The 25,857-nt window shown below is 37.8% G+C and overlaps 1 protein-coding gene and 1 pseudogene across 3 annotated transcripts in view; one reads left to right on the forward strand and one right to left on the reverse strand.

The window, feature by feature from the left end:
• Positions 1–23,507, reverse strand: part of ERCC6 (ERCC excision repair 6, chromatin remodeling factor) — a 48,242-nt gene extending 24,735 nt beyond the window's left edge. Inside the window, exons 1-6 of one of the 3 annotated variants that reach the window (XM_068688006.1) lie at positions 23,359–23,507; positions 22,178–22,611; positions 19,719–19,839; positions 16,563–16,671; positions 13,852–14,575; positions 4,014–4,139 (exon numbers count right to left, since the gene is read on the reverse strand). In XM_068688006.1, coding sequence (XP_068544107.1) covers positions 4,014–4,139; positions 13,852–14,575; positions 16,563–16,671; positions 19,719–19,839; positions 22,178–22,608 — 1,511 coding nt within the window. In that variant the 5' untranslated portion in view covers positions 22,609–22,611; positions 23,359–23,507. The other 2 variants (XM_068688007.1, XM_068688008.1) reach the window with 2 other exon arrangements.
• On the forward strand, positions 20,228–20,382 carry LOC137859981 (U2 spliceosomal RNA; annotated as a pseudogene).
• Positions 23,508–25,857: the final 2,350 nt, after the last annotated feature.

Below are 25,857 nucleotides of genomic sequence, written 5' to 3' on the forward strand. Positions count from 1 at the left end.
CTATGCTTTCTGTTTACGTAAATTCATTTAATAACATTTAATCTCTTTTAATGAATAAATAAGTCAAGAAGGCAAAACGTTTAGGAAGGCAAAACAATAGAGGCTATACCAGTGAATAGGATGCAGCAGAATGTTATCATGTAAGAGTATCAGGGTAGTTTCTATTCCCAGTTGCCCACTACAAATTGTACAAGCAACAATGTTAAATACATTCCAGTTAAAAGCAGTAGATTAGAAAACAACATTTACAATGACAAGCTAAACAGGTGGAGGTAGGATGCTGGAGAGAGAATAATTTTAAAACATGCTTTTTTACAATGATATGAAATAGTGACAGCAACAGAAGAAATATAACCTTTTGGAAAAGGGAGGGGGGTTAAATTGAAAACAACAAAAAAGTGAATCAACAGCATGTTTAAATAATTTCAAAGAAAATCCTTGTTTTCAGCATTTCTGTGTCTTGTAATTTAGAAGACCAAGGTTACCAGTATTATTTTCTTGATGGCATACATTGCTGGAATGCCAAGCACAGCAAATAGCAAAACCTAATTTTTTTGTAAAATAGGAATCGTTCATTTTCGGGGCATTCTCTTGTATGCATATTTCAGATGTTTTTCTTTCAACAAAGAACGTTTAGGAGTACTGACAGCTAATGACACTAGTATCTACAAAGCCCTATTAAAATCAATTTATGTTGTGATCTGTATGGATTTAGATGACTGCTGAAAGGAAATAAACAAACAGCCTGAGTAGTTAGAAAAAGATGATCAAAGAACACATCTAATGGTTCAGACATCATTCTATCTGCTGATATCTCAAATGCATTATACCAAGAAGCCCTTAAAAACCCCTTTATTAGGGATGAATTCACCTAAATGAATGCAGGAATCTAAATTAAACAACTACAAAATCGCTTTCAGGATTGGCCGTAACCGGGTAAAGATGCTACTTGCTACAATATTTTATGAAGGTCAGAACATTTTCTGATGGAAATATTGAAAAAAAATCTAGAAAAAAAAGAATCTTAATTTGAGTCAGAAACTACTCCAGACTAATTTTCAGCATATATCTTCAGAGGACAACTACTCAGTAATTTCCTGATGCTATTTCATATTATTTCTTAGGATTACATCTAGTGCTTAAAAGCTAGCTGCATTTATAAGCATTTTTTTTCCATCTTCTCTTTCTCCCCTTTCTTCTCAAAAAGAAAGACAATACAGTTTATAAAGTCTGGGCGAAATTCTGCTCCAAGGATATCTAAAAATAGAGAAGATGCAAGCACTTTCACCAAACATTCAGATGAACAAAACGTAAAGAGCAAATTAATAGCTATTACTAACCGTAATAGGTTTAAACAGGCAAAATAATAGATTAAAATTTACTAGGAAAACCTTTGGACCCTGAAGATTAAAAATAGCAAAAGCTTTCTTATTTTTTTTTTAGAGGATGGAAAGATAATAGCAAAAAATCATGCAACTTTCTGCAATGAAATGAAATTCTCACGTCATTCTGGGTCACAAAGTGCTTCCCTTTCTTAAGTCAATCTCATGCACTAAGACAAACTTCCATAGGCTTTCCAAACAAACTTGAAGAGTAATTTAAGACTTTTTTTTTCTTCTTCTTCTAACCTTTCGTACTTCAATAGCTCTGAATATTACTCATCATTAAGGAAATACAGTATCCATCTATGGTCTCTTTCTATTCCCTACACAGGAACAATGCTCTGCACAAGATTTCAAGTGTCTACTTAAATGTGAAACTTTAATTGCATAGATTTTTATTTTCTGTTTACTGGATACAATACTAAACTGCATTCATGAAGCTACATAGATGATTTCAACTCCCAGAACCTCCCCTATGCAAGAATGCTGTATGCCAAGGCCAGACATGAGTATCTTAGAAGATGTACCAAACAAAACCAGGAACATATTTTTAAATAATGTCCTGTAAATACATTTCTAAAGCTCTGTGTTTTTAAAATTTATTTTTTATTTTTTTTTCCAGGGACAGAACATTACTTTAAATGCCTATGAAAGTACACAGAGATAAACATTAATATTAGCTTGTGAGGAACACATAAAGGTGATTTGCTATGCCAATTCTTTGTAAAAACATCTAAGCATGCAAAAATTGTAACAATTGAAAAGGTTAAGAAAAATTTTAAAAGTTTCTCCCAAATAATTTTTTATGGTCATACGGAGAGATAATCAATTCCCTTTAATCTTATGCTTTCATTAGACTTTTTTTTTTCCCACTGAAAAAATACAGTTGAATAAAAATGTTGCCCAGTCTTCTAGATAGCCATGTTTGCACTGAATTTCACATCAGCAATTACCCTCTGATGCACCCCTCAAAATTTACCACTGTAGCTAACAGTGTTTATTTGCATTGCTGCTGAGACAAAATGGCATTGCAGTCATGTTAGGGAAATCATGCACTGAAAGCATCTAAGAAAGAAAGCTTGTTTCTTGTTTGCACAGACTTATCTTAGGCTAAGTGCAGACAGTGTAAGGCAATGCTTTTAAGTCAGTCTTGCTCACTGTGTTTAGTTCTGCTCCATAGTAGCACCACTGGTACTAGCTAAGTACATCTTGATGAATGTTCCTCAAAGCAGAGAGAAGTGTATTAGAAAAAACAAACCACCAAAAAAAAAAAAACCAACAAAAAACAAACCACCACCACAAACTTCAGGATCTGCTGTTTCTACTGTGATATAACTTCTTTGGAATTCCATTCAAATATGCAGAAAGAGCACTTAGAGAATAGTGCTATACACCTCCTCCATGGGTCAATATACTTCCATGTTTTCTACTAAACTTGTTCAGAACTCCAGAGTTTAATGCCTATTGACTATGGGCCTTCCTATGCTGGAGATTTCAGCATTTAAGTTACAAGTCAGACAAATCATTCAACTCAATTGATCTTTCTAACCACTTAGGAAGTTTTGCCAACTGACTCATGCTTGCAGGGATACCCTTCATTAGTGAGGCTGATATCTCTAAGATTAATTTCTAGTTGTCTGCCTTATTTCGATTCCCTTTGGGTTGCTCAGACCACACATCCGTTCTCAGGATGATTACTCCTACAGTACCTTCGCATAAACAACTGGAAACCACATATTGGCTGTGTATGGTCCTGGCAACCAAGTCATTAATTCAATTCCATTTCAGAGCTAGTGCTTTCCTTCTGAAGAATTGCAGGACAACAGTAATAATTTCTCTGAGGTTAAGACTAAGTGGTCCTGTTGGAAGGGGCTCCCTGCATGCCTGTTAGAAACCATAGCTTTCTACTGGACTAATTACAAGACTTTAGAGTTAGCTTTTGAAAGAGGAGATGGTTTTCCTTCTGTGTGAAATGTTGCCTACAAAAATGAATACAAGCCAATGGATGCTTGAAAGTCAGGGAAAGATTATGGATGAAATTAACTTGTCAGCTGCTAACTTGTTTGGGCTGCCTTTTGTATACAGCTTTTTGAGATCAAGATGAGTTGCTTGAAAGCGTCATTGGACACCACAGCAATGTTTTAAACATCTTATAATATGATTATAGAACTACTCATAGGAAAATTGGACTGTATTTTTTGCTAGCAGAAAATTTCGATCACTCTCTACCCAATCACAGAAACACCTATATTCCTTGCTTTCATTTATCACAATTTGCCAACAATGCATCTTCAAAGTAAAGTGATTCTCCTATCACTCTGCACACAAAATTAAAAGAAAGCACTTGCCAATAAAAAGTTAACAAAAAGAGATGAGGAGAGCTTCTCAATCCTTAGTTTAGCTAATAAACACAACGCTCACAAGTCACTTGTTAACTCTATTTTCATAAAGCTGCATTTTGTGCTTACAATAAATAACCTTTGAGGTTTGTTCCAGCAGGTTTTTTAATAGAAACAGTTGTACCAGAAGTTGCAGCAAAAGGTATCTGGAAATCAGCATCACTGTTACTACTAATATCATTACCAAGAGCATAGAGCAACTTAATATTAAAATAAAGTATACAATACATACTTAAAAAGCTTTTTGAAAAGAAATCCTGGAACTTTGAAACCCTCTTCAAATTCAGTGTCACTTTCATCAGAACCTTCCTCAGCCACCTGATGTTCTTTGTCCTTCAAGCGTTCTTTTTGCCACCTCCTAGAGTTACACAAGGAATAGAAAAAAAAAAGTGAATATTACATGGAATTTTGCATCAAGTAGAAAACAACAAATTAAATATATATATACACACACTCTCAGACATGTTGAGCTGAAGTAGTAATAAATTGGAGGGGAGAGTTATGGAACTCAAAATATTTTACATGAAAATGTTCATGCAATCCTGATTAGTTAAAAGTTTTCAGTTTTAAAGCTAGTTACAATTATCTACAGACAGAAATACTAAATACAATGTAATCAATAGTTAGCACCATTAAAAGAAACTGGCTACCTTAAATTCCTAATTTAAAAAAACATCAAAATCAACAACAAAACAAAAAAGCAATAAAGCTGAAGTACTTTGAAGTTATTTTTCTCAATTTAAACAAACATTTAAAACACTTTCTTTCACCTAGAGAAATCTTTAGCAGCATATAATTGTATACAGAGGACTCAGCTGGAAACATCACAGTCTTAGGGATGATGTGCTCTAAAAGCTGTTAAGTAGTCACTGAGTATTTTGACATTTTGAAATTACAGAGTGATTTATGGTATGCAGCCTGGTGGTTGCATTTGGACTCTAGGCAGGCTACAGAATTGCCTTCCCGCCCTGTGCCCCCTTTTAGAAAGAGTACCAAAGGATCTTCAATGTCCAAGATGCATTTGTTTCAGCGACCCCCAAAAAAACATCTACCTGTAATAGCAAAGTGCATGCTTACTGCCAGCTGGGAGGAAATGTCTGCAGTACCAAAATAAGTAAATACCAAACCATCAACAGCACTTCACAGACAACTTGGATTTTGCTGGAATTCTCCTGCAAAAGTGCATTCACTGCAGACATGACAAACACATTGTATAACCTGACAAAATCCCTACAGAAAGTGTTAAGTTATAGAACAGATGGAAAATGTCCTTGTGCTGCTGCTCTGCAAACAGATTTCATCTAGTAAAAAGATAGTTGCATCTGTAAAGATGAAATGATTTGTGTACCTCCTTTCAGATACCCTAAATATATGGACCAGTAAAATTTCTTCTTACTGAAACCCTCTCCTCTCCCAAGTGAACAGCCTCATGCTCCCCAGACCAGCCAGAATACTTTCAAATCAAGTGTGCCCTCCAATTTAAGCCATCATTATTTGAATACTTTTCCCATATTTATAGTTAATTCACACAAAGGTGCTAACCTGAATGAGGCTGAAGAAGAAAGAGAAGCCCTGACAGTCTAAAAGCATCTCAAACATAAAATATAAAGATCAAAATTGTTCAGGTCCCGAAGAACTATAAATAGCACTGATGGGATGAGAAGAAGCAAGTGGAAAATGTAGGCTGAAAACCTAACATAAGCCTCCTAGCACTGAAATCTACAGTATTGAGCTATAAACTGCCTCCTGAGTGAGAAGCTAGAAAGCTCATCTGTCCAGTCTTAACTCCACATTGAAGAAACCCCAGAGAATACACTCTAGAACAGTCCTGCAATAAGTAGATGGAGGAGGGCTTAGTGGGATGCAGCAGTTTTCAAGTACACCTCCAGTTTCCAAATGTCAAACATCACAGCTGAGTGCACAGTCCCATTTCCCTCCTGGTAACAACTTCCCTCTCCCTTTTACCTGTTACAAAAACAGCCTAGGCTTCTGCTGTTGGCTGGACAGCTGTAGCAGCAGAAAGATGTCAGGGTAAATGAATTATCAGAGTTCTTAAAGTAAAATTCATCTTTTGGGAAAAAGGATTTATGAGCTTCTTAACAAACTGAGGAGATTTACTCCCCCCCTTTTTTTTTTTTGAGTTATGAATCCTGATTTTTCTATAAAATACATGCAATAAAGAAGCACATATTTTTAGGGAGAGAAAAAAATGTATACAATCTTCAAAGCTGAATACGTGAAAGGACATAAACTGCAACAACGGAGATGTAAAGAGTATTTTAATTCCAGCCTTGCTACACACAATGCAATGCACTTTAAGCTTATGGGCTAAGTGAGCATTTTCAAAGCTATTGGTCCAATTTTACCTATGTCAGGAAAAAGAAACAATCATAAAGCCATCAGTTAATTTCTGTCCCACAGCTGGCAGTATCATCAGCTGCAAAAACAAAATTTAAACACACTGTCATTATCTTAATTTATATCCTGACCTAAACACCCAAAAGGACAAAGACAGAAGCTACTCTTAGAATTTCTCAAACAACTGCCCATAAAACTGCTACTATCTCTTGATATTTGGCACTTCAAACTTGGCAAAATAATCCAGAAGACACTATGAAACATCCCACACATTGCCCTAAGTCTTTAAGACTTCACCCATGCTACCCATCTGTATCATGTTAAGAGCAGACACTATTGGCACAATGACATGTACAGTACTGTGACACCCTCCAGCTGATATGAGAAATGCCTTCTCCACGAGAGAAAAACCCTCCCAGTTAAAACAGTTTAAGATAAAATCTGATTAGTGACTGAAAGAAAAAACGAAATGAAAATGAAGGACTAGTGTTCCCCTTGTATTTTATTTATTTATTTTAACAATAGGCAGATCCGGGGGCAAGGAAAACAGTGGTGCCTGTCTTCCTATGGACATTATTCTGCATTTTCCAGTTTTAAATAAGGTGAAAACTGTAAAAGGGGCTCATCTTCCTGTTAGGTCATTCATAGTCATCTCCCGCAGGACCTGTGAGCTCATAGTAAGACAAGCTCAAGCTGTGTTTTCCCTAGGGGCAGCATTAGTAAGTTTCTCTCTCTTTCTGACCACTTACTTTGGCAAAACTTTTAGGTGCTTCACTTAAAGGCTTCTGTGCCCCTGTCAAACCTGTTTATAAACCTTGGATTAGGAACAGGGAAGAAATTCAACACTGGATACACAAACAGCAATCACATACTTTCTCACGGGATAAAGGTAGTTATGGCAGCTTTTTAACCAGCTTTTTACCAATATTTGAGAAAATACTTACAGCTGACTTTTATGGAAGCAGTTCCAAACGTGGTGCTGTTTTATTAAGTGAAAGTGAACAACACCATCTCCAAATACATGAAAGTTACAGTAACTGCAAAAAAAATTACACTGAAGAATTAACTAGGAAAACACAATACTGGACAAGTTCAGAGAGCCAGCTTTACAGCAATGTGCTTTGATCTCTTACATTCAGTCACCTTCAGAAGTAAAAATTGCAATGGAGAGAAAAAGCAGCATATGCAGGGAAAAATACGAGGAGCTGTTGACAGTTTCCTGATTAAAGACTGAGTTGCAAATATTTATCTGTAAGCTCTCAGGCTGTTATTTCATTACATGAAATCACGTACCCAGTGAAGTAGTAAAAAAAAAAATAAAAAAAAATAAAAAAAAACTTACTAAGAGTATAAAAAATAATTTTTCACCACAAATACTTTTACATAAGTAGCCTAGCATAGGAACAAAAATCTCTCTCTTAGACTAGCATTCTGCTAGTCCTTGACTTAGGAAAACAGCATTTATGCTCACAGGTTAACTCATCCAAAAAGGCTGATACATTCTAGAGGCACAGCATAAAAACACATTTATTTTTGTCCAATACTATGAAGTTGTTATCAATTATTGTTCTGAGCTCCAGAAACAACCGAGACATGTCAGAACTGGGTTACTTTATCTGACTGTGTTAAGATAAGACTCAAAAGAAGAAAGAAGACACCTATTTATCACACTAAAACGAAAACAATTTCAAATCACAAAACTTCTGACGTGACAGCTAGGTTAAGAATCCATATTAAATTCAAATTGAATACAACTGACAAGCGAAGCAGTATTTTGTGCAAGAGCCTGCCTCTTAATTCTGAATGTCAGAATCGCCACCAGCCAACGCTAGAGCTTCAGTCTCCCCTGGGAAGAAGCAGATTGCCCTCTAGTGTATGTTAGAAAAAATGATCCACAACCAACCAAGAAGAAACTTCAGGTTAAAAAAAAGCTCAAAGCCGTTCAGGAATTGCACTAACATTTTCTGCACTAATTTTGACCAATGTAAAGATATCTCTTGAAATCATTAGATAACTAGAAAATAAGTATATCTAGAATTTGAACTAATAAATTCTGAACCTAGATTTCCTTTTTTATACACATTGTATTTGTTACTTTACTGAAATGCGTAATTACACAAACTGTAGAATTAAAGGCTCTGCTATTGCATCTCTTTAAAGGTCCGGAGGTTTTTGATATTTTCTCCTAAGTTTAAAGAGAAAGCAGCATATTATTTATTTATTTATTTTACCACTTTAATACACTGCAGTTTGAAGAAATTATTCAGTTTCTGAAAAGCTGTGAACTTGATGCAAGATATTGTATTAAGCTATTTTACAGTAACATTTCACTATTTTCTAGGAAAGTGAAAATATTCTAAACAGTTGAAGCAATGGGAGGACAATATTTGCTATACCAGTTGGCTAGTCTGCTCCCGTACCCTTCCCCTTAAGTCAAACTTTCGAGGGAGGAACAGCAGTAGCTCATAATTTGACTTAATATATTGATGAAATTAAAAATATCCTTATGAATCTCAGTTAAATTTCATTAACGTGCCTAACAATCAGGAAACACAGGTTTTATTGTATCACCAAAGTCTCTTGAGAACAGAAGCATGACCCTTGAGAAATTTACTTTTATGCTGTCCATGGGTCACTAACGTAAGTACAATTTCATCCTGCAAGTACAGTATCAAAGCCATATATCATACAATTAAACCTTCCTTACTATAAGATTGCATTCAGATACTAAGCTGATTTCCCACTTATTGCAATACCCTAGAAAGAAATTCTGCATCCAAAACAGTAATGAACACAATTAGATTTTTTTTTCTTTTTAAAATACAGTCAGGAACCAAGCTGAGTGTTTAATATAGTTTGCATTTTTGAAGCACAATATGTTTTCTATTTTAGACAGCTAAGAACCCCTTACAGATTATTCTAATTTGCTAAATTGAAGCATTCAGCATTACTTTTCTGATCTAACTTTTTATGGTCTGTATGGGTGGATTTAATTGGTACGTCCTAACAGATGAAATAAATGCAGTTAGTACCACAAGTCTCTGCAAGTAAATTAAGACTGATGTAGACAATTACACACTTGAGCTTAGAATGAAAGGTGTACTCAGTGAGTGAGCCAAAATATATCTTCATTTGTGTCTTGGATTTGTCATTTTAAAGAGCAGTTAGGATGCTCTAAGAAAATGTCTTCCACAAAAGGTAGTATTTAATCCTTTTTAAATTTATAACTCTGAAACAATGAGAGATTCAGCGACACGGATATTTCAAAGACAGCTAACATATGAAAAGTGATCTGACTTGAGAACAACACAACTTATTTTTTAGCTAATTTTATTTTTGTTTGATATTTATCAACTGTTTTGTGCATTGATAGCCACAACTTCCAGCAACTCAGCTGCTTGGATGTCACTTGGGAGACATGGAAAGAAGCAGCATTTCTAGCCTTGCCTCGCAGCACTTGACAGCACTTGAATGAAGAGCTATTCAGATAACATTACTCCAAAAACTATACAAAATACACAGGAAAACATAGATATGGTACTTATCTTCCCCCAGTGTGAGATATAACGCCTTCCCTGAAGCAGCAGGCATATACATACTGGCAGCTGCTATGGGAACAGTGACCTTAGGATCGCTATTACATTTTGTTTGTTTCCAAGCTATTGCCTCATGTAGATATTGCATTAGCAATGACAACAGCATAACATGTTAATTACATATTAGGACCTAAAATTATTTGATTACATTTACACTTTCCATTTTAATACAGCAAAGGAGAATGTTGATTAATACGCAAAAAAAACCTGCATAGTTTGCACCTTCCACAGCTGTAAAACCTTGAAAGAAAGAATAATACAAAGAATAATCTGACAAATCCAGTGTCCTACAATGGGGTTACAGCATTGGTGGAAAGCAGAAGAGGAACTGGCATCATCTGCTGGGACTTGTGCAAAGCATTTTACACTCTCCCCTAGGTGATATCCTTGTCTCTAAACTGGAGAGACATGGATTTGATGGATGGACCACTCGGTGGGTAAGGCATTGGCTGGATGGTCGCACTCAAAGAGTTGCGGCCAACAGCTCAACTGTCAGGTGGAGATCAGAAACAAGTGGTGCTCTTCAGGGGGTCAATATCAGGACTGGTGCTATTTAACATCTTTGCTGGTGACATGGAGAGTGAGATTGAGAGCACCCTCAGCAAGTCTGCTGATGACAGCAAGCTGCGTGGTGCGGTCAACACACCACAGCAGGGCGAGGGAAGGGATTCTCCCCCTCTGCTCTGCCCTCGTGACACCCCACTTGGAGTCTTCAGCTCTGGGGCCCCCAGGACAATGACAGAGATGTATTAGAACAAGTCCAGGAGAGCCACTAGGATGATCAGGGGGCTGGAGCACCTCTCTTGTGAAGACAGGCTGAGAGATTTGGGGTTGTTCAGCCTGGAGAAGAGAAGGCTCCAGGGAGACCTTACACCAGCCTTCCGTTGCCTAACGGGAGCTACAGGAAAGCTGGGAAGGGACTCTTTGTCAGGGGTGTGGTGGTAGGACAGGGAGTAACAGCTTGAAACTAAAAGAGAGATTTAGAGTAGATGTAAGGAAGAAACTCTTCACTCAAAGAGTGGTGAGGTACCAGACCAGGTTGTCCAGAGAAACTGTGGATATGTTTAAGGCGAAGAAGTGTTTGTAATGTGTAAAGTATTTGCTTACCAGTAATGGTAAGCAAACAAAGGCAAGACCTATGCAAGCGAAGAGAACTGAAATTATTAAGCATGTGTACTGAGAAGCTAGCCTTGCCACTTTCCACTGATCACATCTTGCTTTGAGCAGCAACTAGGCTGACTGCTGCAAGTTGCCTTTAGGAGGCAAGCAAAGAACAGGGCGCTTTCCTACCCGCCCTGTTTCCTGCAGATGCACCAGCTCCTCTTCTGGAAGCAGTCTGTTCTGGAGAAGCTGAGCAGTCCCGCAGTTAGCTAATTATCATGCTTTAACAACATCACCATATTTTCCCCTTGACACAGACCAATCTCTTCAAGTCCCATCCCTGAAAAGTTTTAATGTTAAGGAAACTCATTTTCAATCTTTAGGAGTGTAGGACTTTATTCAGCGCCAAGCACAAGACTAGATGTTCAGAGGACTAAAGTAATCCTAAAGGACTTTGCCTTGCCTATCTCAGGGGTAAAATATACCATAATCTCACCCATTCATTTGCATTCAAAAGTAAAACTGATGTGAAATAAGACATAAATGTAAGCAAATGACAGAATTTCTATAGCATTCTTAATATGTTTCTTAATTCACCACACTTTATTTTCTCATGGCATTTCCCATAATGAAGATTACCTGGGGGTGTCAGCATAAAAACGTCAATGTGGACAGCTGCAGCTTAACAGCCACAATAACTGTAGCTATGAAATTTTTAAGAGATGTAGTGTTTTGGTGGCAATTACAGTTATTGATATTTCTAAAATTCATTTAGGCTTTTATTGTAACTTTAGTAACCAAAAGAAATGTAGTCTACAATATGACTTTGCTAAGGATAAATTGTCACAATCTTAATGTTATTAAAAAACGTGTTTGAATGAATTTAAACTGAGAGTCATATTAAAACTTTCAATCAAAATAAATTACTCTTGATGAAAACACTGAATTAAAAATGATTTAATACTGGTCTAATTCAAATGTGAAGAACATACTTTTATTCAATAAAATAGTACATATTTTACCAACTAAATACAATTAATTTTTTTAATGCATCCAATAAAAACACATTTCTTTTTGACCCTATGGACACTGCTCAGATTAGCCTCCTGTTGAAATTTTCTATTCAAGAGCAATAACACTACGCTTTAACTTTGAAAAGCAGCATCCTGGGATTGCCAGCCTAACGCCTCATGTCAGCTTCTGATCTGTTTTAGTAATCTCAGACGTGAAAGCCAAGTTGGGCTCTTCTTACTGACAGTTCTGTTACCAGGAACAATTCTGAAACCATGCAAGTACTTCTACCAGAATATACCTCTTTCTCCACAGCAGCTCAGGCTCTCTCAATGTGAAAAGATAAGTTTTTATTCCCCTTCTTCTGATAGAGCTTCATTTAACTCTGTAAGGTTTTATATTTCTGTAAAATTTAAGTCTCCCAACCGTTATACATGCTATGCCTTTCCACTGCATTAGCCACCCTTCACCAACAACCCTAGTATCGATTGTTCCTTTCACTCCAGGACAGCTGTTTCCAACTTGGAATCTATGCTTTTCTGAAGGGCTATAAACTACTTGAAGGACATTCACAAAAAGTAATGAATTCAAAGCAAGCATGCTATCAACAGGCTGACATTCATTATATGAAGCTCAACTGTTACAGCAGAAAAGAGATAACATGCCAGCAGTTACAGAACACTAAAATGGTTTTATTTGTTTTAGTTGATCTTGATCTTTTGGCTCCCAGTGTGTAAAGACTATTCCTTAACTTTACTGGCATGTCTAGTTAGCATTTTAAGAGCTTAACAAATTACACATCACTTCGTTAACCCTTTAAGATGTTTTCCAGGCAGCAGTGAAAATGGAAACATTGCAGTCTTATTGTTAGGAGCTCAACAGCTATGCTATCCATAGAGAAGACATCTCAACTGCACACCATAGCTACAGAGAAACCATCGACACCCAGGCGATATAAATTTCATAAACTACAGATAAGCACCTGGTGTTTCAACTGCCATTTTCAGAAATAACTTGTGTTCCTGACACTTTAGCTACACTTAACCACCTAATTATACTAGTCTATTTAATAGAAGATGCTGACTTACCTTCTAAATCTTATACAGTTTACAACCTGAGGTTATTGTAGCAAGAGAAAACTACTACTACCATTTCCACTACCTCTTTAGATAAGGACATCACCCTCATTAAGGGCAAAAAGAGGAAAAAAATCACTGTCAAACAGGGCAGCTCTTCTTAGATTTGAGTCATAGCAATATGAACATCCAGTCTTTATTACTTATCTAAACTATGCAAGAAATATCACTTGCTAATCAAACAATACAGATCATGTCCTTTCTAGTATGAATTTTCACAAGTTTAAATTCAAGATCCATTTTATACTGATGTTCAAATAAACCTGTTAGCCAGATACACTATACATATTTGCCTCATATTTCAATAAGTGAATGGATTCTACAAAAATAGTACATAACTATGATTTGTTTGAGGAATTTCTTCTTGACTAGCCATTAACTAGGGCTGAAAAAAAAAAAACCCACCTCATCCCAAACCAAACCAAAGATTTCTCTCACGCTGTGAAAGTGCTCTCCCTCTGAAAGGTCAGTCTGCATGTAATTTTGCCTATCAAACAGAACAAATCATCTATATTTGAAAAGTAGATATAAAGATCTGCAGACAAAAGCACCACTTAAGTAGACAGTAACACTGCCAAGTAAATGTTGCTTTATATATACACTTTGTTGTTGGCACATTCACAGTTCTGCAAATAGCAAACAAATTGAATACTGAAATAACTTATTTTTGAAGGACCCTATAGCAATCAGAAAAATTAAATAGCAAAGCCATTATAATTAAGAGGTAAGCCTGATTCCTTTTTGGAAGGCTATGATTCTTCTGACCGTCTCCTTTTCCTTACTCCAATTCCTACCTGTGTATTATAAACTGCCTTTCACGTATGCAATATCATTTGTTAATATTACTAATAAAATGTCTAGGACTAACCTTAATCTCTGTTTATAATAGTCTTCATCTCCATCATCTCTCCATCTCTTTACTTTGCGCTTCCCTACTGTAGGCTCTTCCTCCTCAGAGCTTGGAAAGTAGTCAGCATCCTCTTCAGCTTCTTTAGAATCTCTCTTCACCAAATGTTTTCCCTTTCTTGAAAAATTCTTGAGTTCATAATCAGAATCATTATTAGCATGAGAAGGTACCCATTCTTCCTCCTCTTCGACTTCTTCAGGATCAAAGAGCTCCTCATCAGGTACATACTCAGAGTCTCCACTATCGTCCTCCTGTTCTCGCTTCAGCTTCTTGGTCTCAGGATATTTTTCTTTTGGAATCCCTGATTTTGGCTGAATCTGAAGGGCATGCCTCTGAAGTTTCTTCAAGTGTTTTTTTAACCGCTTATCTGTTTTTGACAGGGATTTACCCTTTTTTTCCTTTGTAGTAGATGTGGGAGCTATGCATTGAACATTTTTGGCTTGAGCTTTCTTCTTTGCTCCTTTGTGAAGGGATAACTTCTTTCTCTCAGATGACAACTTAGCTTGGTCTGCTAAATACTTCTCGAAATCAGACGCTTCATTTAGCATTAATCGTCGTGCCTTCCTCTCTGGCTTCTGAGGTATTTTAGTTCCAAAAGGGGTCATCTGGCCAGTACGAATAAGTTCCTCCCACTCTGTTTCCTGAACGGGCATAAGCATACTGCCAAGAGACGATGGACCAGGTTCTGAAACAAAAAAGTCAGAAAATTCATCCTACCTTTCATGTGTCCTGAATAACTCAAACACAGGAACACCCTTTTTTTCAAACTTTAAATCCGTTCACTTTTATACATGGCTCCAAACTAACATAGCGGTGTCAAGAGTTGGACTTGATGATCCTTAAGGGTCCCTTCCAACTCAGGATATTCTATGATTCTATATAATATAAGAAGTTCAAAAAAAAAAACACAAAAACAAACCAAAAACCAGAAAACAATAAAACAGAAAGCCAAAGGACTTTTTTTAAACTTCAAACTACTTCCAAAAATTCTTATAGGAAAGATTACACCCACTATCAAAATGCTAATACCGTTGGAACTACCCACAGCAGCAGCAAAACCAACCATAAATGATTAACCCTCAACACCACATGAACTCTAATGTGCCCCTCCTATGCTTTCAATTCAACATATCCTGTTCACTGCAAGAAACCACAGATTGCATATGGAGCAACACTGTCCATTTCTATTTTTATTACTGACTTTTCAGTCCTACTCATGAGCTTGAAATTTGACATGTCCATTAACCATACCAGGACAGAGACACAAATATTAAGGCACACATAAAAGATTGTCTTCCCACATGCTTAAAAAACAAACAAACCAACAACACACTATCTTCCTACTCTACAATACTAATACACTAACATTAGGATTACGACTTTAAAAGTCAGATTGGCTACACATTGCATTGCCATAGAAGAATGCTTCAGTTAAACTGCACACACAGTTACTATACTTATTAACACAGTTAACTGAAGTTACAACTGGTATCTGAAACCATAGAGGAAGGAAATCTCTTGAATTCAAGAAGCTGAAAGGAAATTCCAGCCTGAAATGTGTTAATGGTCTAAAATTTCAAAGTAGCTATACCAAAATCATCAGCATGCTACTGTTTCATTAAAAACACCATATTTATCACCAAAGTGTGTTTAATGAGTAACAATAATGCATCAGGCATGAAAGCCCTTCTTTTCCAGCCCCTCAGTGTCTTGAATCCCTGGAACTGCTGAACCCCACTTTTTCTGTCATAGACTCCATTCACTTTCTAACTACATTTCATCACACTGGGTGCTTGAGTCTTACTGCATGAGCCTGCTACAAGAAAAAAGGCTTAAAGATGATTTTCTGCTATGAAAACTTTACTGAGGTTTTCACACCCAGTAAGTTTTGTTGAGCCAGGAGAGAAAAAAAAAAATCTCTGTGAAATCTGGAATCCACATCTGCAGTGGCCACACAGCAGACAGGTGTTACACCTCTGCAACAGAACAGCCAAAGTGGGGTAAATGCACAGGGCAACAACATTGTATGGGCCCAAGCTTGCCCTGCAGAATACTGCAAATAGTGATGGTGGGCAAGATACAGCCAAGCTGTAGTTACAAAATCCCAGCTCAGTTTGCAGTAGGCAGTGAGAAAGTAAACAGTGAAAATCGTTTGCATACGAAACACTGACAGAACAAATATATTGTTCTGGAAGAAGTTCTTTCTTTCCTTTTATTCTTAAATGTAATACAGCTTGAAAAAAAAAAAAAAAAGAAACACTTCCTCCATCCATTTCTAATGCTATTTCCCAACAATAAGAAAAAACAATTTTGTTAATGCTGATTGATAGCATACAGCATATAAAATGTAATTCAATCATGATGTTAGTCATCTTTATCAAATTAGCTGTGAAAAAAATGTTAAGATTTCCAATTTATTAAGCCCAATACTCTAATGTGCATCAGCCATCCCTACTGAGCTGAACATGGATTAACAACCATTTTTTAAAACTTCCCATATGAATATGCCAAGATCTGCAATTCTGCAGGTGCAGAGAATAAGCATTCTTTAGTCATCCTTTGAAAACAAACCACTGAAATTTATTTCCTTATTGGCAAGGATCTTGCAAATTACTATCAAACAACAAAAGGCATTACATCAAAGTAAGAGAACTTTCAGCTTTCTCCCATACCTTCATCATCCTCAAATTCAATCTCACTTATTTTATCAAGAATCTCTGTTCCACCAAGAATTGCTTGGAGACGTTTTTGTTTTGCATTGATCTTCTTCAGCTGCTGCTCCTTGAATGAAAATTAGATACATCATTTAATTTTTAATCTCGTTCATAGACTTCCTATCCTTTTAAGCAATACTTAAGTTAGAATATTTGCAGTATTTTCCAACAGAAAGTCATATTCAAATGTTCGAAGTATTCAATTTTAAAATAGGAAGTGCAAAAAATTGTCACCATGTATCTGTAGGGCACTGACTCATAGAACACAAACAATTTTGTGTGTAACTTACCTTAAAATACACATGCAGTATGATCAGATTATTTAAACACACAGGGTTTACATGTTTGTTATGCATTTTTATGTCCATCTTTCAAAGTGACTTTCAAAGTCACTTTATAACTATGCAAAGTAAGCCTGTTAATTGCACTTGTGCGATATGTAGAGAATACCAAAGAAATTGTTCATGATTTGCAAGACTGGATTACTGGGTAATACGCCACTAAAATCAGCTATAAAATTTAATAAGATTTATTTATCATCCCAGAAGTTTTAGAACGTTTGCTTAGAAAGAAACAGAAAATGTAAATCCATCAGTCAATATACATTTCTATACAGTTAATTCATGAATGATCACAGCTAATTTACCAGCAAAACCCACAAAGTTAAATACTTTTGAAAAATATGTGAAAAATTCAACATTACAGATGTCTTAACAAACATAGCTCATTACCACTAAGAATTCATACCTAGCTCTTCTGCTACACCTTTTATCTGACTGCAATATCCTCAACTGGGTGTTTACCAGTAATGTTGCAATTCCTTGGTATTGCTAACTTTCATTTATAAACAAGAAATTCCAAACAGTAATACAAAGACATAGGCAATGCAACTTTCCACATGTGTAATTCCATTCCACTCTCCAAATATTTCCTCACCTACCTAGGGACATAATTGAAAAAAAAAAAAAAAAAAAAAAAAGGGGGGGGGGGAGTACACAGCACAAAAAGCTTTTTTTTTTTTGTCAATAAAGATTCAGTACCATGTCTATGTCCTTATGTAGCACTTTCTAAACCACAAACTGTAAGTGTATCCATGTATGCTACATTGTACTACCTCCTTTGTATGCACCATTATCCTTGCTACCAAAGTATTGTAAACCTCTCCCTGTATGACATCTCCACACAAAAAGATATAACAGTCATTAATTTCCCATTTGTCTCATTAATGGCATAATTTAGTCATCCTTACCTAGCCTTTTTTTTTTTTTTTTTCAAGTTACTACAAAAGGAAAAGTACTGAAAGTCACTTCTGCAGGAAAAAAGTTGTCTAAGACCAGCTTCAAATACAGTGCCTCACTTCAAACACGCTGCAGTTTAACCAGACTCTTGAGGTTACTGGAACTACTGTTACAGATTTTAGTTTTCATACAGGGATTGATAGTTACCGTACAAAGGCCATTAGAGATGGCTAACAATGGATTTCCAAAGAGATATGAACTTCAACTAACACTTGCATAAATTACTCAAGTAATAAGAAAACAAGAAAATACAGCTTACAATTACTTGATAACACTTCAGAGGTGAAGTGCAGTTTAATGCATTTCTTCTTGCTACTTCCAGCTACTCAGTTCTAGTCCTGTACCACTATTCAGTACTTACTCTCTTTAATGGACAAGTTGTGAGCACAACATTATCCAAGTTGCTGAAATGATCAAAAGAATAATAAAATATATATATAAAAAACAAACTGAATGGAGTCAGTGGCAAATGACCTGAGAGTGGCAAGAAGTGTCTGAAAGCTTTTCAGTCAGGTGGCCATTAGAGAAATTATTAGGGTGCATTTCCATGAGACAGTGAGCAGGTCTAAGAGCTATATTCCTGACCAGGACAAGCTTCCCTTTTCTCAAGTCTCCTTCCTATTCACAGATGTAGAGGTCTACTGCTTTTATTACACTGATGTCTGCTAGGTTGCTCTACAGGCTCCTTTGACTTACTATGCAGCAGGAAAAAGCTAGAGCAGCTTCTGCCAAGTTGGTGAGTTGGAATAGCTCATAGAGGGGAATGATGTGTATTGGTACAGGAGAGACACAGACAGTGACAGAGGACTTAGGGAAAGGAAGATGGGAGACAAAGACCACAGGAGCAGAGATTTAGATCAACTACATCGTGTTCTAACAATGCATTGCTATTTCTCTAAATACTACTAGAAAGGATTAATTAAAATTAATGCAAATCAGACTGTCCTGGTTGTAGTTAGGACAAAGTTAATTTTCTTCCTAGTAGCTGGTAGAGTGCTATGTTTTGAATTAGGATGAGAAGAGTGCTGATAACATGCTGATGTTTTAATTGTTCCAGAGCAGTGCTTACACCAAGCCAAGGACGTTTCAGCTTCTCATTCTGTTCTGCCAACAGGCAGGCTGGGCGTGCAGCAAGAGCTGGGAGGGGACAGACCCAGGACAGGTGACACAAACTGGCCAAAGGGGTATTCCATCCCATCTGACATCATGCTAAACAATATATAGGGGGGGCTAGCTGGGGTGGGGGGCCGGCTGCTCGGGGTTAGGCTGGGCATCGGTCAACGGGTGGTGAGCAATTGCATCGTGCATCACTTGTTTCGTACACATTATTAGTAGCAGTACTATTACCATCATTATTATTATTGTTATTATTTTCCTGTCTTAACAAATTGTCTTTATATCAACTCCCAGGCTTCACTTTCCCATTTCTCTCCCCTATCCCAGAGAGGGAGGGGGGAGGGTGACCAAATGGCTGTGTGGTGTTTAGCTGCCAGCTGGGTTAAACCAAAACACAGACTTCCAAGCAAGCCCTGGAACATCAGCTTTACAGCTTGGTCTGAAATTTACAATCACTCTCTGCTCCCCCACAAAAAACAAAACAAAACAAAACCAACAACTTCTCTACAACCTCTCTTTCACATCTTTAGTTATTTACATTTTTTTGGTAGAATATTAAACCACGTACAAAGGGAAGAAACAGCGATTTTAGATGGACTCTGAATTATACAATCAAAAAAGAATTATATCACATAAGCCAGCACTTCAGTCAAAGTAAAAGGTAAGTATTGTCAGCAGGAAATTAATGCAATCTAATCACCTTGTTATATTTTTGCCGTTTCACAGAATCTAGTTTTCTGTTTATATCTTTGTTGTTGGCAGCTTGAGGTGAAAGTTGCTCAATAATTTTATTTATTTGTTTCAGAGATGATGTGCATGATCTGAAAAACAAGATTGTAATGTACTATTCAGTTCTACTAAAGAAAAATAGAACATTCTCAATTCAAACAATTCCAGAATGCTTAACGTAAGATTTAAAAAAGACTAAAGGTAAGTTTCTAAATAAGCATCTTATAGTTAAACATTAGTAGAAACACGGAATACTTTAAGAACTTAAACATCATTAAATATTCATAAACAAAGTTTTGCTTATACTAAAATTTCAAAAGAAAAGACAAACCACTGCAATATTTAGTATTCAGAATTACAAATATGATAATGCTCACAAGGAAGTGACAGTGGTTGATTTCATCATTAAAGATAAACAAATCGCAATGCAGTAAAGCACAGGTTGCAGGGACAAGTGCCAGGGATGGAAGTGGTGCAGAACCAGCTAAGATCAAGTGTAGTATCTACTCTTCGATAAGTTCTCAATGAGAGTACTTCATATTAAATGAATTTTTGAACTCTGTAGTTGGATTTGGAGCTTGTTCCCTCCACTCTGTGCATTGTCCTGACACTGTGGACGTAGCACTGAAAGACATGGTTTAGTGATGGGACTCAGTAGGTCAGGTTATGATTGAACTTGAAGACCATGAATGTCTTCTCTAACCTACATGCTTCTATGATACCATAAAATAATCTACATGGAAAATACTATGCTTTCATTTTGGAAACCTGTTTTTAACAGTTCCATGCTGTTATATAGGAAGACAATTTATTTTACCTATACAGTTTCAGGAAGACAAACTAGCTCAAGGAATTAACAGCACATGTACATTAAACTTTTTTTTATTTATGCATAACCATTTTCCATATTTCTCCATACAACAGGAAATTCTGGTTGAACCACCTACTAAAATCTAGTATAATCTGTTACTGCTGCTGAATTTGTTTGCAAGAATGAGGTACCACTCCCACTGTCAGAAGCAATAAATCTGTGCTTGTTGATTGAAACAGCAGAATATTTAATAAAGATATACAAATAAGCATCTCAAAGAGTTATGAAAAACATCATAGAAAACTTAACAACACCTGTAAAGCAGCCATAAATCCCCTTGTATAAAAAAAAATGAACTATATAGCTTCCTTAATTGTTAGACCACTTACCTCTCTTCAGTTCTAATCTGGACTGGTGTCCTAGATGTGTTCTGCCAGCTATCAGTGCTGTCTGCACACCTTCAGCCTTCCATTCCCCTTCAAAACTTCTGAACCATACCATTCCCTTCCTCATTCCTCTTGATTGTTGCTTTTAGGTACAGCATCCTTTTGCAGATGGTGTCTGACCTATTGGCCTTTGCTTCCTTGGCCCAAAGGTCTCCTGCCACTTACTGCTACTATACTCTTCCACAAAGCTTTATTTAACAGGACTGTGGGATTTAACTCTAACTTCAACCACTTTTTTTCTTCTTCTTCATCTACTTACACGATGAGATTCACACAAATTTTGCCTCTACTATGAAATCATTACCAACTACTCAAAAAAATGCTCAGTGTTAGAGGACTCTATCATGCTCTACTCACATTTTTACTTCTGTTGGTCCCTCTATTCAACAAATCAACTGTATCTCTGCCTTAGAAAAGTGCAAGTCCAGAAGTTGATTTTGAGGAAAAGCAGAGGTTCTGCAGGTCTGTGCAAACCATTTGCATCCTCATGTAAATCTAATTTTAAGACTGTACATGGACTTCGAAAATAAAGGCGTAAGAAAAAAACTTTGGTGACACTTTTTAAAGAAAATCAGGACAATATCAAGTAACAGTGCTGTGTATTGCTCTTTCAATAACTGGATAAGCTAATTAGATTTGTGGCTCCTAGTTAAGTGTTTGATTATTTGAAGGTGTCCTTAAGTACTTCCTGCAAACAATTGTGATAAGGTTGTCATAGACGCAGTACACTGACTTACGAATTCATCCAACTTACAGAAAATAACTGTAGCAAGTTACAGAAAACAACCAGAAGCAAGTAACCACATGAAGCATGCAGGATTGAAGAAGTGGTACTTTCCTGAATATAACTTTGAATAACAGACTATAACACAGCCCTTCACTGGCCAGGAAACAGACATGTATATTTGCAAGGTAGGCATCAAAGCAGAAAAAGGAGATGCGCTCTATGTCTTATGCCCCTACTGCCTTGATGCATGACTGAATGAGTCAAATAAGCGCATGCTTCATTGTTCTGATGTGATTTTTTTTCCAAAAGGTGGATAACTCAGAAAAGTACACGTGATCTAGTGCTTTGAAAACCTTTTTATGTTCCAATTTTAAAAACATGAAACATTGAGCCTCACTTGATTACCAGTAACAGAAAAGAAGTTTAAGTAAGGACACAAAGCTTACCTTAAGTCATCCAGCACCAACTGATACTCCTTCTCAGCATCAGCTATTTTTGCTGCTTTGCTAGCTTCATTAATTGCATTATCTACTTGCTGAAGAACTCCTTGCTCCAATACATCCTGGTCATAGACATCAACTCCTAAACCTTTGAGTTCAGCAGCCTGTGCGCTACAAGAAACGGACTGAATCTGCTGCCTGTTGATATGTAACAGGGGTTGTCCTCTCCTGGGCACCTCCAAAGGACCTGCCATAGATGTGGATGGCTGGCTGGGAGATTCATGAACTCCAGAACTATTACCCAGCTCACTGTTGCACATGCCATTTTCTTGTTTAGTTCCCGATTCTTCAGCATTATGGAGGTGATTATTGCTTACAGTAGCACCAGTGTCTTGTTCTTGAATACTGTCTGCTAGGTGGTTGTCTTCTGTTGGCATCCTCTGTTCAAAGGCATCAAAGAATGATAAGAATCATGTTGTCAATTTGCACACTTTCTCACAAAGGTTCTGACCAAATGGAAGCAAAACAATATGCATATTACAACACGGGACAGTCCTGAAAAATGCTGGTACTAAGACAAAAAGATTGCCTGCAACTACGACTCCCTTACCCGGGAGTGATGGGAGTCTTGCCTGAACGGTCACGCTCCAGAGGACTACCACATAACACGTGCAACACAACGTACCCCAGAAACAAAAACACAGGTGGTCAAAACAGAGTAAGACAGCGTAGTTTAAAAAACCACCAACCAACCAACCAAAAAACAGGCAAACAACAACAACCCCGCTGATGTTTACTGAGTCCATGAAACAGCCTAACACGAGCTTTCAGGGGGATGGAATGGCAAAACGGTCAAGTTGGCTCTTGGAGGGACACAGAAACTACTTGCACACCCGAGCAGGGCACCTGCCAGCCCAGCCCGCTGGCTGCAGCCCGCACAGGCACGGGGCACCTCGGCACCGGCGCCGGGGCACCGGGCGCTGCCGCAGCTCGGAGCCCTCCAGCCTGCGCCAGGACGCGCTGGTGCTCACCTCCGGGCGGGCGCAGGCTGCGCTCACCTGCGTGCAGACCTCACCCGTGCAGCCGGCCTGCCGCGGCCACCCCCCAGCTCCTTCCTACCGGCTCCCGGGGGCACGCAGCGGCCCGGCCCCGCCGGGCTCCCCGCTACCGCCGGGCGCAGCGCTCACCTCCCCCGCCGCAGCTCCGCCACCACCGCCCGTCCCCCGCCGCGCCGCCGTTCTGCCGTCACTTCCTCGGCCGCCTGCGCCTGCGCCGTGGTTTTGGGGAGCTGCTGTAGGAGGAGGCGTCCTTCGTCTTCCTCGGGCCCTTCCATTTTCTCCCTGGCTCTCTGGCAGTGACAAAAGCAGAAAATAAGAAGCTTCTGGGAGGCTCGTTGGGCTTTCTGGCCATTCTTTCCCCGTCCTTCAGACGCCCCACTGCAGTGCCATGAAGGTCCTGCACCAGCTCCTCCTCTTTTGGCCGGCAGAACCGATTTATTTATTCATATATATATTTATTTTGCTCTCGGCCTTGAGCCAACTGAGAAAGGACAAATACGTAGTAGATCAGGATATTTATTTATTCACTTTTGTAAAATCATACTGAAGCAGTTAGAGCTGAACTCAGCTTCAGGGAACAATTTGCCATTCAGATTCACCACAGAGTTCCTTTCTTCACCTGCCTGTTAGTTGCCCTGCTCCGTGTGTACTTAACCATCGTCACTTTGCAGTGACTTGAAATGATGCAGATGTTTAAAGAAATACTATTTTGTAAATTGTTCAGGGCGTGGGTAAAAGTAAGTCATAACGCCTTATCCTTCCCACACTTAACTTCAACAAAATGCTGCACACCAACAGAGAAAGAAAGCTTGTCCGGTACTGGAAATGCATTTATAGTGCACCTTTGATCCAAACAAATCCTGGTTCTTACCGATTGGTTACCTTGCATGTAGAAGACTGTTAAGACTGAAATGTCACGGTAGTTACAGGAGCAGCAAAAGTCATGTTTGTGCATGATGACATAACGTTGTTTAATCATGAAAGCTTAAGGACATAGGTTAGGATGCACAGGGAGAGAAGATATCATTCATTAGACTTAGGGTTTTGTCTTCTTTACACTGTTTCTTTAGGTATTTGTACACATCGATAAGGTCAACCTTGAGCCTTCTCTTCTCACGGCTAAGCAGTCCCAGTTCTCAGCCTTTCCACACAGGAGATACTCCAGTCCTTCAGCCATCTCCTCCACAGCACTTCACTGGACTCTCTCCACGATGTCTCCTGTACTGGGAAAGTCCTAGTCTCTCTAGGCAATTGTTGTCTGACATTTTCTCAGCCATGTTTCCACAGTGCATTGATGGAGCTGTTGATAAATGAAGTGCCAAGCGATTCAAGAATTTCAAATATCCTTGAAACATTCTTGACAAATTTGTTGCATATCTAAAACACCCACAGTGTCCCTACACGTTAACTCCAAGAGTAGGAGTTCTGTTGCTTTTTCTCATAAATCACTAGCACTGACAGCTGCATAAAAAATATTTCATCCGAGTTTTCCATGTGCCTGCTCTCTGTGAAATTAAACCATTTCCTTTAGTAGCCACTGGTGTCAATCTTGAATGAATAACTCTCAAAGTTGTTGTTGGCCTGGCTTTATCCTGAACAAAGATTACAAGTCCTTGACCGAAGATGTTCCTTTCCCATCCTTCTATTCTCTTATTCCATCCTGTCCCCAATCTCCAGAATTCTCAAGGAAACACAGAACTAGTTGTTTAAGGTCTATAAGGCCAAGACCTGAAAGGTCAGCAGGAAAATAATAATAAATTAAATAATAATAAATTAAATAATAATAATAATAATAATAACAACAACAACAACAACAATAAAGTGCTTAATTTAAATACTCCTTTATTTCTTTTGCTCTGAAATATGCTACTACTGCAAAAATTATTTACTTAGCATTTAAAGACTTGAATGAGGAGGCTTATTTTTAACCTTTGTTGCTGTGTTCTAAATACAAGGAATGATGTTTTGTAATTGCTGAAACAACTGAAAATGTGGAGTGCAAAGTCTTCCAGCAGAGTGAGAAAGGCAGCAACTGGGGGACATTTGAGGACAGAGCAACATCAAACTGTTGTCAAAACTAAACTACATTATGGAGGGGTAGGCTCAGTTCTCCAGAAACTGATTAATGAGGGGGGAAAGACAAGTTGTTGTGGAAGAATAAAATAAGAGTGTTGTATTATTTGCCAGGAGAGGAGTTTTCAAATGAAGAGCTGCTTCTTTCTCAAGCTTGAGAGGAAAACGAGTAAAGATTTTGTTATATATTAACGGATTGCTGATATTGTTAGTGTTAAGTCCAGAAGCAGGAGGCTATAATCCAACATTAAATACTATGGCTTTGAGGCAGGTACTTGCAGAACAAAACAGTTATGCTGTTGTGGGAAAGGAATTTGCAGGTGGCTTTGCACTGTTTCACATGTCCCTGAATTAGAGATAATGAGGAAACAAGCGGTAGAAACAAAAACTTGAGCAAGATCGAGATAAAGTAAATTGGCTACAGTGTTAAAGATGTGCTTTGGGCAGTGGCCAATGGCTGGCTGGCTCCAGGCGCCTGTCTGAGGGTCTCTAACCAACTGTATGATGGATTTGGGCACATGGACAGTGCGTGGGGCTATGGGGAAAGTATATGTA

This window comes from Anas acuta, chromosome 7 (genome assembly GCF_963932015.1).
Source record: "Anas acuta chromosome 7, bAnaAcu1.1, whole genome shotgun sequence".
Lineage (NCBI taxonomy): Eukaryota > Metazoa > Chordata > Aves > Anseriformes > Anatidae > Anas > Anas acuta.